The sequence below is a fragment of the Mustelus asterias genome, chromosome 1, assembly GCF_964213995.1.
Source record: "Mustelus asterias chromosome 1, sMusAst1.hap1.1, whole genome shotgun sequence".
Lineage (NCBI taxonomy): Eukaryota > Metazoa > Chordata > Chondrichthyes > Carcharhiniformes > Triakidae > Mustelus > Mustelus asterias.
Window position 1 is genome coordinate 28332631 of NC_135801.1, and position 14688 is coordinate 28347318.

Sequence of the window (14688 nt, forward strand, 5' to 3'; positions counted from 1 at the left end):
GGTGTAGGCTTGCAAACAGAACAGTCTTCCAATGTTTGCACCTTCCAAGATTTATTAACCCAAACAGTAGAATGTTTTTTTTCTTTTAAAAAGCATTACTCTAGGTAGCTACATTACAAATGTTTTACAAGGTAAACCTTCCTTCAATCCATGCAACGGATTACATTAACACTGGACATCAGATATATAATCAGTATTAATAAGTGAATGTGAGGTGAAGTAAAGAATATGCTATTCTCACATCAGGCAAGATTGAACTAGCCCTACAACTTACTCATATTTTTGATACCATGACCACTGAAAATGGGTCTGACACCATATTTAAGGGAAGGTCTTATCGTGATACCTTTTATGATGCAAATATATGCAATCTTGAGGACTACCACTGCCAGTATTGCAAATGCTGGCCAATATTATCATCTTGAACATCTCTCTTTGTCATAATATGCTTGGGTATCTTGTACTTCATTTACTTTGCTCCTACTGGATTGGTGCTGTACAATTTCGAGAAACTCAGGAAAGCATGCCAGTGTCAGCCTCAGCACAGATATGGAAGCCATACAGTGCAGAAGGAGACCATTTGGCCCATCAAGTTTGCACCAACTCTCCGAAAGAGCATCTTAGCCAAGCCCCTCCCAACCCCATCCCCGTAACCCAGCACATTTAGCATGGCTAATCCACCTAACCATCTTTGGATTGTGGGAGGAAACCGGATCACCTGGAGGAAACCCACGTAGACACAGGGAGAACCTGCAAACTCCACACACAGTCACCCAAGGCCGGAATCAAACCCGGGTTCCTGGCGCTGTGAGGCAGCAGTGCTAACCACTGTGCCACCATGTCACAAGGCTTCCTTGCAGTGGTGGGAGCGAAAGAGGGGACATTTGTCCTTGATGCCCCCGAGTACTGTGTCCTGCCAAATGCAAATCTAAACATCACTCTGACTGTATGTAGGCCACCTCTGCTTTGAATCTTACTAAATGGACTAGGTTTTCCGCTCTTTGTGGTTTTTGCCTGTTATTTCCTCTTAACTGAATGCATATAGTTAGTATTGGTAAAAGTTCTGCAAGAATTTCACATTCAAATACAACTTAAAACCTCCTTGAGTGAAACCTGAAAGGAACTGAAAATGTTTCTACCTTGAAAGTTTGCTTGCCTTCACAAGCCATCTCCTTCAGTTTTGATGACAAGAAGATGCTCAGTTGAGGTAGCTAAAGGATGCAGGAACCAACGAGCATCATCATAGTAGTTAATATTGTTTTGATTATACAACTCTGCTAAGTTATTAAGGTGTTAACTATAATAGATTTCCTTACACATGAACTAGCAAATGTTGATCATACTTTACTGGATCTCCTCCACTGCATGACCCTATTTTCTGTTTAAGCAGTAAAAAGTGCTGTCTTCTATAGAATTAAAAGTGGCATGTCTCCATCTCTAAAGATGGTATGGAATCAAAAATGCTGCCGTATGATCTACAGAGCTGTGGTTTATGTGCTTCAGTTAAATCCCCAGTGATCCAAGCGAGCCACCTGACAAAGTATCCTTTTCCCTCCACAAGATACAAATAATGATTCTAAACAGGCCCGCATCAAAAGGGCTTTCCGTGCTTTTTAGCTTTGATCCTCATTTGTGATGAACCTGGTGAATAAGAAAAGAGAGGCGTACAGAAGGTTCAGAGAGCTAGGAGGTGTTAAGGATTTAGAGGAGTATACGGGATGTAGGAAGGAGCTTAAGAAGGAAATTAGGAGAGCGAGAAGGGGTCATGAGTAGACCTTGGCGGGTAAGATTAAGGAGAATCCCAAGGCTTTCTACAAATATGTCAAGAGTAAAAGGATGAGATGTGAAGGCATAGGACCCTTAAAAGGTGAAGGGGGAAAAGTTTGTGCGGAACCGTTAGAAATGGCGGAGGTGCTTAATGAATACTTTACCTCGGTATTCACGGTGGAAAGGGATCTGGGTGGTTGTACTGCTGGTTTGCGGTGGACAGAAAGGATCGAGCATGTGGACATAAAGAAAGAGGATGTGTTGGAACTATTGAATGGCATCAAGGTTGGTAAGTCGCCGGGACCGGATGGGATGTACCCCAGGTTACTGTGGGAGGCGAGGGAGGAGATTGCGGAGCCTTTGGCGATGATCTTTGCATCGTCGATGGAGACGGGAGAGGTTCCGGAGGATTGCAGATGTGGTCCCTATATTCAAGAAAGGGAACAGGGACAGCCCGGGAAATTACCGACCGGTGAGTCTAACCTCAGTGGTTGGTAAGTTGATGGAGAGGATCCTGAGAGACAGGATTTATGATCATCTAGAGAAGTTTAGTATGATCAAAAGTAGTCAGCACGGCTTTGTCAAGGGCAGGTCGTGCCTTACGAGCCTGGTTGAGTTCTTTGAAAATGTGACCAAACACATTGACGAAGGAAGAGCGGTGGATGTGGTCTATATGGACTTCAGCAAGGCGTTCGATAAGGTCCCCCATGCAAGACTTCTTGAGAAAGTGAGAGGGCATGGGATCCAAGGGGCTGTTGCCTTGTGGATCCAGAACTGGCTTGCCTGCAGAAGGCAGAGAGTGGCTGTGGAGGGGTCTTTCTCTGCATGGAGGTCAGTGACCAGTGGAGTGCCCCAGGGATCTGTTCTGGGACCCTTGCTGTTTGTCATTTTCATAAATGACCTGGATGAGGAAGTGGAGGGATGGGTTGGTAAGTTTGCTGACGACACCAAGGTAGGTGGTGTTGTGGATAGTTTGGAGGGATGTCAGAAGTGTGGAGTTTGCACATTCTCCTCGTGTCTGCGTGGGTTTCCTCCGGGTGCTCCGGTTTCCTCCCACATCCAAAGATGTGCAGGTTAGGTTGATTGGCCAGGTTAAAAATTGCCCCTTAGAATCCTGGGATGCGTAGATTAGTGGGTAAAATATGTGGGGGTAGGGCCTGGGTGGGATTGTGGTCGGTGCAGACTCGATGGGCCGAATGGCCTCCTTCTGCACTGTAGGGTTTCTATGATTCTATGAAGTTGCAGCGAGACATAGATAGAATGCAAGACTGGGCGGAGAAGTGGCAGATGGACTTCAACCCGGATAAGTGTGTAGTGATCCATTTTGGCAGATCCAATGGGATGAAGCAGCAGTATAATATGAAGGGTACCATTCTTAGCAGTGTAGAGGATCAGAAGGACCTTGGGGTCCGGGTCCATAGGACTCTTAAATCGGCCTCGCAGGTGGAGGATGCGGTCAAGAAGGCGTACGGCGTACTAGCCTTCATTAATCGAGGGATTGAGTTTAGGAGTCGGGAGATAATGCTGCAGCTTTATAGGACCCTGATTAGACCCCACTTGGAGTACTGCGCGCAGTTCTGGTCACCTCATTACAGGAAAGATGTTGAAGCCATTGAAAGGGTGCAGAGGAGATTTACAAGGATGTTGCCTGGATTGGAGGGCATGCCTTATGAGGATAGGTTGAGGGAGCTTGGTCTCTTCTCCCTGGAGAGACGAAGGATGAGAGGTGACCTGATAGAGGTTTACAAGATGTTGAGAGGTCTGGATAGGGTAGACTCTCAGAGGCTATTTCCAAGGGCTGAAATGGTTGCTACGAGAGGACACAGGTTTAAGGTGCTGGGGGGTAGGTACAGAGGAGATGTCAGGGGTAAGTTTTTCACTCAGAGGGTGGTGGGTGAGTGGAATCGGCTGACGTCGGTGGTGGTGGAGGCAAACTCGTTGGGGTCTTTTAAGAGACTTCTGGATGAGTACATGGGATTTAATGGGATTGAGGGCTATAGATAGGCCTAGAGGTAGGGATATGATCAGCACAACTTGTGGGCCGAAGGGCCTGTTTGTGCTGTGGCTTTCTATGTTCTATGTTCATTTCCCACAAAACTGCCTTTCCCTTTCCCGCTTCAGATATCATTCTGGAATTCCCCACCAAATAGCAATGTCAGAGTGCCCCTAAGGACAGCTACGGGATAGGCAATAAATAGGGCGGCATCGTGGCACAGTGGTTAGCACTGCTGCCTCACAGCGCCAGGGATCCGGGTCCGATTCCTGGCTTGGGTGACTGTCTGTGTGGAGTTTGCACGTTCTCCCTGTGTCTGCGTGGGTTTCCTCCAGGTGCTCCAGTTTTCTCCCAGTCTGAAAAACGTGCTGGTTAGGTGCATTGGCCATGGTAAATTCTCTGTGTACCCGAACAGGCGCTGGAGTGTGGCGATTAGGGGAGTTTCACAGTAACTTCATTGCAGTGTTAATGTAAGCCTTGTGACTAATAAATAAATTTTTAAACTTTAAATACCAGCCTTGCTAATGACAGCCATTTGCTGAGAATTAATTTTAAGAAAGACCCACTGTACTCTATTATTTGATTTGCATCTTGGTCACTTTAGTTTCAGATCCTGATGGGTTCCAGCGACAGTAACCAGAAATGCCAGTCTAGGAGGGGTTCACTTCCTTGGCTATTGGCACCCAATTCTTCCTTTTAAGCACATAAACCGTTCCACTTATACACAAGCAGAGCAAGAAAAAAAAAATCAGAAAGAAAGTTATTGAGAGCGTGACAGCATGCAGAACGACTGGTAGATCAACTGCCCTGCCTCATGTTATCATCTGTTTTGTGCCCTCAATGACGAGTTTCACCCTGAGATGAAGTCATAGAGGTTTAACAGCATGGAAACAGGCCCTTCGGCCCAACTGGTCCATGCCGCCCTTTTTTTTCAAAACCCCTAAACTAATCCCAATTGCCCACATTTGGCCCATATCCCTCTATACCCATCGTACCCATGTAACTATCTAAATGCTTTTTAAAAGATAAAATTGTACCCGCCTCTACTACTACCTCTGGCAGCTTGTTCCAGACACTCACCACCTCTGTGAAGAAATTGCCCTTCTGGACACTTTTGTATCTCTCCCCTTAAACCTATGACCTCTAGTTTTAGACTCCCCTACCTTTGGGAAAAGATATTGACTATCTACCTTGTCTATGCCCCTCATTATTTTATAGACCTCTATAAGATCACCCCTCAACCTTCTACGCTCAAGAGAAAAAAGTCCAAGTCTATTCAACCTCTCCTTATAACTCAATCCATCAAGTCCCGGTAGCATCCTAGTAAATGTTTTTTGCACTCTTTCTAGTTTAATAATATCTTTTCTATAATAGGGTGACCAGAATTGCACACAGTATTCCAAGTGTGGCCTTACCAATGTCTTGTACAACTTTAACAAGACGTCCCAACTCCTGTATTCAACGTTCTGAGCGATGAAACCAAGCATGCCGAATGCCTTCTTCACCACTCTGTCCACCTATGACTCCACTTTCAAGGAGCTATGAACATATACCCCTAGATCTCTTTGTTCTGTAACTCTCCCCAATGCCCTACCATTAACTGAGTAAGTCCTGCCCTGGTTCAATCTACCAAAATGCATTACCTCGCATTTGTCTAACTTAAACTCCATCTGCCATTCGTCAGCCCACTGGCCCAATTGATCAAGATCCCGTTGCAATTGGAGATAACCTTCCTCACTGTCCACCATGCCACCAATCTTGGTGTCATCTGCAAACTTACTAACCATGCCCCCGATATTCTCATCCAAATCATTAATATAAATGACAAATAACAGTGGGCCCAGCACTGATCCCTGAGGCACACCGCTGGTCACAGGCCTCCAGTTTGAAAAACAACTCTCTACAACCACCCTCTGGCATCTGTCAAGAAGCCAATTTTGTATCCGTTTAGAAACCTCACCCTGGATCCCGTGAGATTTAACTTTACGCAACAACCTACCTTGCGGTACCTTGTCAAGGGCCTTGCTAAAGTGCATGTAGACAACATCAACTGCACTGCCCCCATCTACCTTCTTGGTTACCCCTTCAAAAAACTCAATCAAATTTGTGAGACATGATTTTCCACTCACGAAGCCATGCTGACTGTCCCTAATCAGTCCTTGCATCTCTAAATGCCTGTAGATCCTGTCTCTCAAAATACCTTCCAACAATTTACCCACCACAGATGTGAGGCTCACTGGCCTGTAGTTCCCAGGCTTTTCCCTGCAGCCCTTTTATGACAGGTTAGAACACAATTCTGGAACAAATAGCTCAAGCTTTACATCACTGCCTCCAATCACTTAAAGAGTTACAGGCCTCCCTAATGTGTTACAAGGTATTTCACCAAAGTGCAACAGCATTTGAAAGTGACAGAACTGGTAAATAAAACCAAAAAGGACAGTGAAAGAAGTGCTCCAAAAACAATTACAGAAGTCCATTAAATGAATGGAATGCACATTGGTGAGATTTTCTCATGTTTTTGCAGAGTTTGGCAGCAGATGGGAAAAACCAGCGTGGAAGCTGCAGGCCCAAGGCCAGCTTCCTCTGCTATATTGTTAGAGGCCCAGTGAAAGTAAAGTGAAGGGGGAAGGTCCCACAACATTACACTGGCCCAGCAACTTAGCGTTTAAATAGAGCCCTGCACAGGCATGACACTCTTCCCCTTAGTGATATAAACCTGTGCACTTAAGTGGGCTCTGCTCACCAGGTGCATAATGCAGTGGGCCTGTAGTGATTCACAGCATGTTGACATGAATTGACAATTTAGTTGGGGGGGGGGGGGGGGGGGGGGGGCTAGAGACCACCAAGTAATTGAATGGTGTGTGTGTGTGTGTGTGTGTGTGTGTGTGGGGGGAGGAGAGGAGAAGGAGTAGGAGAAGAAGCTAGAGACTACCAAGTGTAAAAGTCTGATATTTAATCATCACTGGCACAGTGGGGGACAGGGACAATCAGAATGGGAAATCCCATCAGCATAAACTGTTCCCCCCCTGTAAGGAGGACATATTTCACTGTTACTCACCATCTTTACTGGAGGAAATAAATCTTAAAGAAATCAAATGCAACTTTTAGATGGACATTAACTAGTCAGGTGTGTGAAGGAGAATTGTAACAGGGCAGTAGGAATGATTGCACCAAGAAAAGAACAAAACAAGGGAGGAAAGAAATAAGATAATACTTAAGTTGGATTCCAGGTGACTGAATTTCTGCCTCAGCAACTTATTACACACTGTCAGATTCACAAAATACAAATTAGTCATTCCACATAGATGAGGATTTAATACTTAGTCACACAGAAGCTTCCATTATATTAAATATTTATTTCAAAGAGCAATTGTACATTTTGCAAACATCAGTGTAAACAGGGATTATGCTAACCCAGAGTAACATTAAAACTATAAAACTCCAGAAAATTCAGTACATTCCACACCATTCATCTCCTGAATTGCAGCTAATTAGTTTGTAAAGTCATTCACTTCTGCATTCATAATAATTAAACTGAGACAGAAGATGATTTAGGAATGTCACTGCACTGTATTACAAATTATTTATCAAACATACATTCGCGCGCATACACAAGCACACACACCATCCCATCAGGGAAGAGAAAATTTCTTAGTTAAATTGATAATATGGAGTGCAGATCATAGGAGATGTTTTAAGTTGGTGGTAAACATAAAATGCAATACAGCTATTTGTACTACATTGGAGAGGGCAAAAAAAAGCACACGACCCATGTGTGTACCTGAACAACATATAATGTACAAAGAAATTCAGTGCATCTTTTTTGTTTCGCTACAACAATACAATCCGACAAGAGATCTATTTAGGGAAGAAAGCATTGGCACCAATGCAAACAAACTGGGAGCTGTGCTAAAAGCTACATCATTTTAATTAATTTATATATATATATATATATATATATATATATACACACACACACACATTGGAATTATCTTCAGTATTGTGTTTTATCATACTAATTTACCCCTTCCCCCTCATACTGAGCTGAAAACTTGAACTGAATATCAAATGTCACAGTCATAAAACATGCCAATGCTTCCCCCCTTTTAATACAAATGTCACCATATAACTGTAATTAGCTTTCATTTTATAATATTTGTACTTTTACCCTGGTTAACACTTCTTTCACAAAAGTTACCAAATACTTGCTACAACTTTCCTTGCGATAGTAGAATATGCCTTCACAACTGGTCATTTGGTATTAGGACGCATTTTGATACTCCTAAAGTTAAAAACCAACAACATCCTCAAAGCGATTTTTTTTCTTGCCAGGAAGACTAAGAGGTTTGTAAATGAAGCAGGGAAGAGAAGTATGGAGGCTAAGATTAGATAGGTACTTGGAATAGAGGTTGATTTATCACCTCAGCCATGTGCTGAGTAATCTGCATGCTGTCAGGAAGTACAGAGGGGTGGTAATGCCCACCTGGAAAATGAGAATGCCTCCATTCAATAACTAATAAGGCATTTACTCCTTTCTCACTTTTTTCTTACGGATCAGTTTTGTGGGACAGTCGCCCGAGCCAGCACCTTCATCAGCTTCTTTCATCTGAAAGGTAAACACAAAACATATTATAAAAGGAGCAATTTCCCAGTGATGTTATCTAGTATTGTGCACCTCCTCTTGCCTCAACATACATTAGTACTGATAACAGAATTCACACTGTATAATTTTACTGGTGTGCAGGAAATAATTACATATTTCTCTCTCTTCACTAGTCCTTTATCAAACCACATGCTATTGCATCTAGCCTACGTCTAAGTGCTGGATTGCAAATTGTCCCATATTGTTGGCGAACAGAGCTCAGAAGGTGCTGTTACAGTTGTTTGTTTTTCCGCAACTACCTTATCCTAGATTATTTCTCAAATTTTAAATTACACTTACGAAAACACACTTTCCAGACACAATTTTATCTTTACCTTGAGGTCAAATTATGCTTTCAGCAATGTCTCTGGGGAGAGGACAGCAAACTCCTGCTAATTATGTTTAGTCATTGCACCTGTCTTCATAAGACATTACTCCAGTCTTCAAAACCAAGAATGCATTAAGGGATATCTGGTTTCAAATTTAATATATTAAAAGGAATTGATTTAATTGATTTTTTAAAAATGAAGCAAAGATGGTGATATAAACTATTTAGGGATCAAAGGTCACTCAATGGATCCCTTTATTGGGCACGATTGGAACATCATTCAGACACCAAAATCCCAGGACCATGAGTCATGGAGACATCGATATCGGAATTTCAATTTGAAATAAATGCACTTCTATGGAATGTCTTTATATTTAGTTCATTCCTATAGTGCATGCAATTATGGAATTATGACTTTTTCGCAATATCTACTTCACTCTGTGGAAGAGGCTGCAACTTAGGGCGGCATGGTGGCACAGTGGTTAGTACTGCTGCCTCACAGCACCTTGGACCCGGGTTCGATTCCCAGCTTGGGTTACTGTCCGTGTGGAGTTTGCACGTTCTTCACATGTCTGGGTTTCCTCCGGGTGCTCCAGTTTCCTCTCACAGTCAAAAGATGTGTGGGTTAGGTGGATTGGCCATACCAAATTGCCAATTAGTGTCAGAGGGCCTAGCTAGGGTAAATGCATGGGGATAGGGCCTGGGTGGGACTGTGATCGGTGCAGACTCGATGGGCCGAATGGCCTTCTTCTGTGCTGTAGGATTCTATGATTCTATGAAATGGAGTATGCCATTTAGCCTTGTGAAACTGTTCTGCCATTCTACTAGATCAAGGTTCATCTGTACCACATTATTTACCTTGATCCAGCTTCCACTGCCTTATAGGGAAAGAATAGTTCAAGATTTACACTGCTCTTTGTATGCAGTACTTGAGAAAGGGATGCAAATCTGTTTCCTTTTAATGTGTGGGAAATTGGTGCACCCATATGTAAAATATATTCTATGTTATATCAAAAAATAATCCTGTTAGAGAAAATCATTTCCTCATTAGAAGGTTAATGAGGATATTTTTTTTTTTAAATTGGATTCTCCTTCCTGGCCTTCTACCAGTCACTGGTCAGAACACCAGGCAACATAAAATACTTCACCACAACTGTATGTAGCAACTCAAAATTACAGTAGAACAACCTGCTAGATTATGACTCTTGTGGGTAACTGTAGTACATACTATTGCCAATCTCAGCAACAACAACTCATCTTTATATAGCACCACCTTTAATGCAGTAAACATCCCAAGGTGTTTGAAGATCATTCAAGCATTGCTTCCCTCTCAGCTGCATGCAAATACCCTGGAAGGTACCATGCACCCACTCACAAGGTTTCCCCTTTTAAAGGTACCATGCATTGAAATGAATAGGTTGTGCACAACAAAAATATTTCGGGGAGGTGGGTGGGGGAGGACCACATTGCTCACAAGCCAAGCCACATTTGGTAATACGCTTTATAACTAACACTTATGCATTAGTTATTCCTTTTTCTGTTTGCATCCAAATAATTGACCCAGAAAGTTGGTATTGTTTCACATATCAGGAGACGATGGGCCAAATTTTCACAGAGTCTTAGATCTTCAAAAAACTGGCAGGCAGGACCTGGATGTGGAAGTCCCATGCCCATTTCTGATTGATCAAATTTTTGCCAACACAGGGAGTGGGGCGTGACTCGAGGGAAACTTGACTCAGCAAGACAATTTGAACTTAGTGCTGAGTTTAAGCAGACCCTATTTTGGCTGGTCCAAGGGCCTTAACTTGCAGAGTGGGAGTCACGAATTTATGTAGTAGACATAAATACTCTTGAAGTGTAGATAAGGTCAGTTTAAGTTTTTAAATTCTCATGACAGCATGAACAGTGGATTTGTAAAACATCTTCTGCTGGACTGCTTTGATTGAAAGATCATCTCGGGTAGTATATAAAAAAATTACCATCTGGTCATGCAGTTTCAATAAAGTTATTAAACAGGCAGCATTAGTTTGAACAAAAAGAAAACTTACCTCGTCCTCTGAAGCAGATTTGGATTTATTGGCCTCTTCATCTTCTTCCTCCTCCTCTTCTTCTTCTTCTTCTTGACTGCCTTCTCCAATATTTTCATCATCTCCACTTGCTTTCTCATCTTCTACACAAACATTGGAAAAGCCAGTGAATAGGTATGCTAAAAATCCAGTAGAATGATACAAAAAGCAATACAAAAGCTATTGGAACGTTGTCCCTGATCTTAAAAGGGGTCTTAAATACAAAGTGGAGGAAATTATGGCTGGAACTTTCCCACCGTTGGGATCTTCCAGTCCCATTGACAGCGCGTCCCTGCCATGGGTTTCACAGCAAATGGCAGGCCACCTCACGGCAGTGGGTTGCATGGAAAATCCCATCCTATGCTTCAGTCATATAGATTCTTGGTCAGACCCCATCTGAAATTTTGGGTCACCAAGGCTGACTTCTTTGTTGGAAACTGCTGAACATCATTCACGCATGAAAATCCCACTGGCTCATTCTTATCCCATTTCCAACAGAGTACATTATCATTACTTACAATCCTGTATTAAGCTGTAAAAAACATGCAGTTTTAGTATACAGGACCACAAGTCATGGAGACATCAATCCCTGCACTTTAACTTCAAGTAAATGTGCCTCCGTGGCATTTCTTTACATTCAGCTCACTCCGAAAAAGCATGCTGATTATGGAATAAAGACATTTCTTTTGCAATAACTACTTCACTTGGATAGAAGGGGTTATGTTACTTATGAGGGGCGACCTGATAGAGGTCCACAAAATTATGACAGGCATAGACAGGGTGGATAGCCAGGGTGGAAGTGTCAATTACAAGGGGGCACAGGTTTAAGGTGAGAGAGGGAAAGTTTTAAGGGAAATGTGCTGGGGAAGTTTTTCACGCAGAGTGTGGTGGGTGCCTGGATCACACTACCAGAGGAGGTGGTGGAAGCAGGCACACTAGCAACACTTAACAGGCATCTGGATGGGTACATGAATAGGGAGGGAATAGAGAGATACGGACCAAGTAAGGGCAGAAGTGCTAGTTTAGTTGGGGCATCATGATCAGCATGGGCTTGGAGGGCCGAAGGGCCTGTTCCTTTGCTGTACTTTTCTTTGTTCTAAGAACAGCAGTACGCCATTCAGCCTTTTGTCCCCGTTCTGCCATTCTATTAGATCTAGGCTCAATATTATTTACCTTGACCCGACTTCCATAGCCTATAGAGGAAAGATTATTTTAGATTTCTACTGTCCTTTGTATGTAGTACTTGAGATGGGTTCTAACAAAGGTATCTGCTCAGGCAGATAGCAAGAGAAAAAGATAGCTTGAAGGTGTGGGAAATTAGTGCATCAAGTTAACCAGATTTTTGCTAAGTAAGGATATCATGGGATATAGAGCAAAGGTGGGGAATGGTGTTAAGTTGTCACAATCAGCTACGATCTAAATGATGGAGTGGGATCAAGGACAGAATGGGCTACTCCTTCAGCTAAGTCGTAAATTGTAAAGAACAATCACAAAGACCAACCTCCAAAAGGACCGAAGTATTTCTCCCCCAAAAAACTCAGCAACAAGTCTGGCAGAATGACACTAGTAAAAGACAACCTAGGCCCAAAACAAGCGGAATACTAATATACAAACACTTCATGAGTTTACCTGAAATTCCTCTGTATTAGAAGACATTTTAAAAAGTTTAGAATTAGTAAATGAACAACTAAAACAACATGAAGAGGCATTTCAGCTGAGTACATCAAACATTTTTATTCAGTGCCTTTTTATTTAGCTCTGCGACAACTGATATCCAGGACTATTTTGTAATACCTCAAGGGTTAATGGAGGCAGATCAAGCTGTCAAATTCAAAAAGGAAAGCAGATAGCTGCCTCTTCACAAACAAAAACATCAATATGATATTTTTGTGAACTTAGAAACTAGTCAGATGCTTCTTTCTTGTTTTGCATGTTATAGTTCTTGATTAAAAATTGTGAAAACAAATTAAGAGTGGATCATCCAAATTAAAAGTGCCACAGCACCAAATGACCAATTTTTTATTTAAAATATTGAACAGAGACTGCTGGAAAGTCCCAGGAGGTCAGGCACCATCTGTGATCAGAGAAACTAAGCTAAAATAAAAGTTAAACAGTGTGGATGCTGGAAATCTAAAATAAAAACACAAAGTGCTGGAAAAACTCAGCAGGTCTGGCAGCACTTGTGGAGAGAGAAACAGAGTTAACGTTTCAAGTCCAGACCAGAAGAGGGGCAGAAATGTGATGGATCATACAGTAGGAGAAGGTGGAGCAGAATACAAGGTCAGAGATAGGTGGGAACTAAGGAGTGATAGACAAAGATGTCATGGACACAAAACAAAGGGATTGTTAATGGTACCATTAAAGACTAAAGAAGGTGCTGATAGTGGCATAAAGGTAAGATAGCAAAATATGTTAATAGGAGAACAAAGGTCAGTGCTCGGTGAAAGCCAAACTAAAGAACAAGTAACAGATGGCCCTATGGGGGAGGGGTGGGTGTTTGCATTGGGACAACCGAGAAAAAAAGGAGGCTCAAGATGGAGGGAAAAATTCACAGTCTAAAGTTGTTGAACTCAACGTTACGCCCAGAAGGTTGCAACATGCCTAATCAAAAAAGGTGTTGTTGTTCCTCCATTTGGCATTGAGCTTCACTGGAACACTGCAGCAGGCCAAGGATGGACATATGGGCATGAGAGAAAAATGATAAATTAAAATGGCAGGCGACAGGAAGGTTGGGGTTGTGCTTATGGACTGAGCAAAGAAAGTGTTCCTACTATTTACACTGCTCCCAATACAGTCTCCTCTACACCTGAGGAAGGACTCACCTGAGGAAGGAGCAGCGCTCCGAAAGCTCGTGATTCCAAATAAACCTATTGGACTTTAACCTAGTGTTGTGAGACTTCTTACTTTCCTTTACATTGCAGAGATGAAACACAGACTGGGTGGCCACTTTGCAGGGCATTTTATTGACTATTTTTATTGTTGTTATGTTGCTTTCTTTTATCTCCTTTGAGAACCAGAGGACACTGATTTAAAGGTGATTGGCAAAAGAAGCAACAATGACAAAAACATTCTTACGCTGCATGAGGTTAGACTCTGGATTCATTTTTATTAATTCATGGGATGTGGGCCATCACTGACTAGGCCAGCATTTGCTGCCCATGCCTAGTTCCCCCCGAGGAGGTAGTGGCTTCTTGAACCTCTGCAATCCATATGATTTAGGTACACCCACAGCACTGTTACAGAGGGAGTTACAGGGTTTTGACCCAGCCAGTGAAGGAACGGCGATATTTCCAAGTCAGGATAGTGTGTTGCTTAGAGGGAAACTTCCAAGTGGTGGTATTCCCCTGAATCTGTTGCTCATCCTTCTAGATGGTAGAGGTCATGGGTTTGGAAGGTACTGTCTAAGAAGACTAGGTAAGTTCTGCTGCGCATCTTGTAGGTGATCCACACTGCTGCTACTGATTGGTGGTGGAGGGGGTGAATGTCTGTGGATGGGATGCCAATCAAGCATGCTGTTTTGTCCTGGATGGTGTTGTTGGAGCTACACTCATCCAGGCAAGTGGAGACTATTCCATGACACTTTTGATTTGCACCTTGTAGAAGGTGGACAGGCTTTATGGAGTCAGGAGGCGAGTTACTCACTGCAGGATTCCCAGCCTCTGACCTGATCTTATAGCCACAGTACTTATATGGCTAGTCCAGTTCAATTTCTGGTAAATGGCAACTCCCAGGATGTAGGTAGTGGGAGATTCAGCAATGGTAATGCCATTTAAATGTCAAGGAGCAATAATCAGATGGTCTCGTGTTGGGGATCGTCACTGACTGGCACTTGTGTGCCATGTTACTTGGCACTAGTCAGCCCAAGCCTGGAAATTGTCTAGGTCTTGCTGCA

At 42.8% G+C, this 14688-nt stretch overlaps 1 protein-coding gene across 1 annotated transcript in view; it reads right to left on the minus strand.

Annotated features, from left to right (window-relative positions):
- Positions 1-8149: 8149 nt before the first annotated feature.
- LOC144492512 (calnexin-like) overlaps positions 8150-14688 on the minus strand; it is a 58665-nt gene continuing 52126 nt past the window's right edge. Inside the window, exons 14-15 of the mRNA XM_078210609.1 lie at positions 10779-10900; positions 8150-8366 (exon numbers count right to left, since the gene is read on the minus strand). Coding sequence (XP_078066735.1) covers positions 8286-8366; positions 10779-10900 — 203 coding nt within the window. The 3' untranslated portion in view covers positions 8150-8285. The remainder of the gene's footprint in view (positions 8367-10778; positions 10901-14688) is intronic.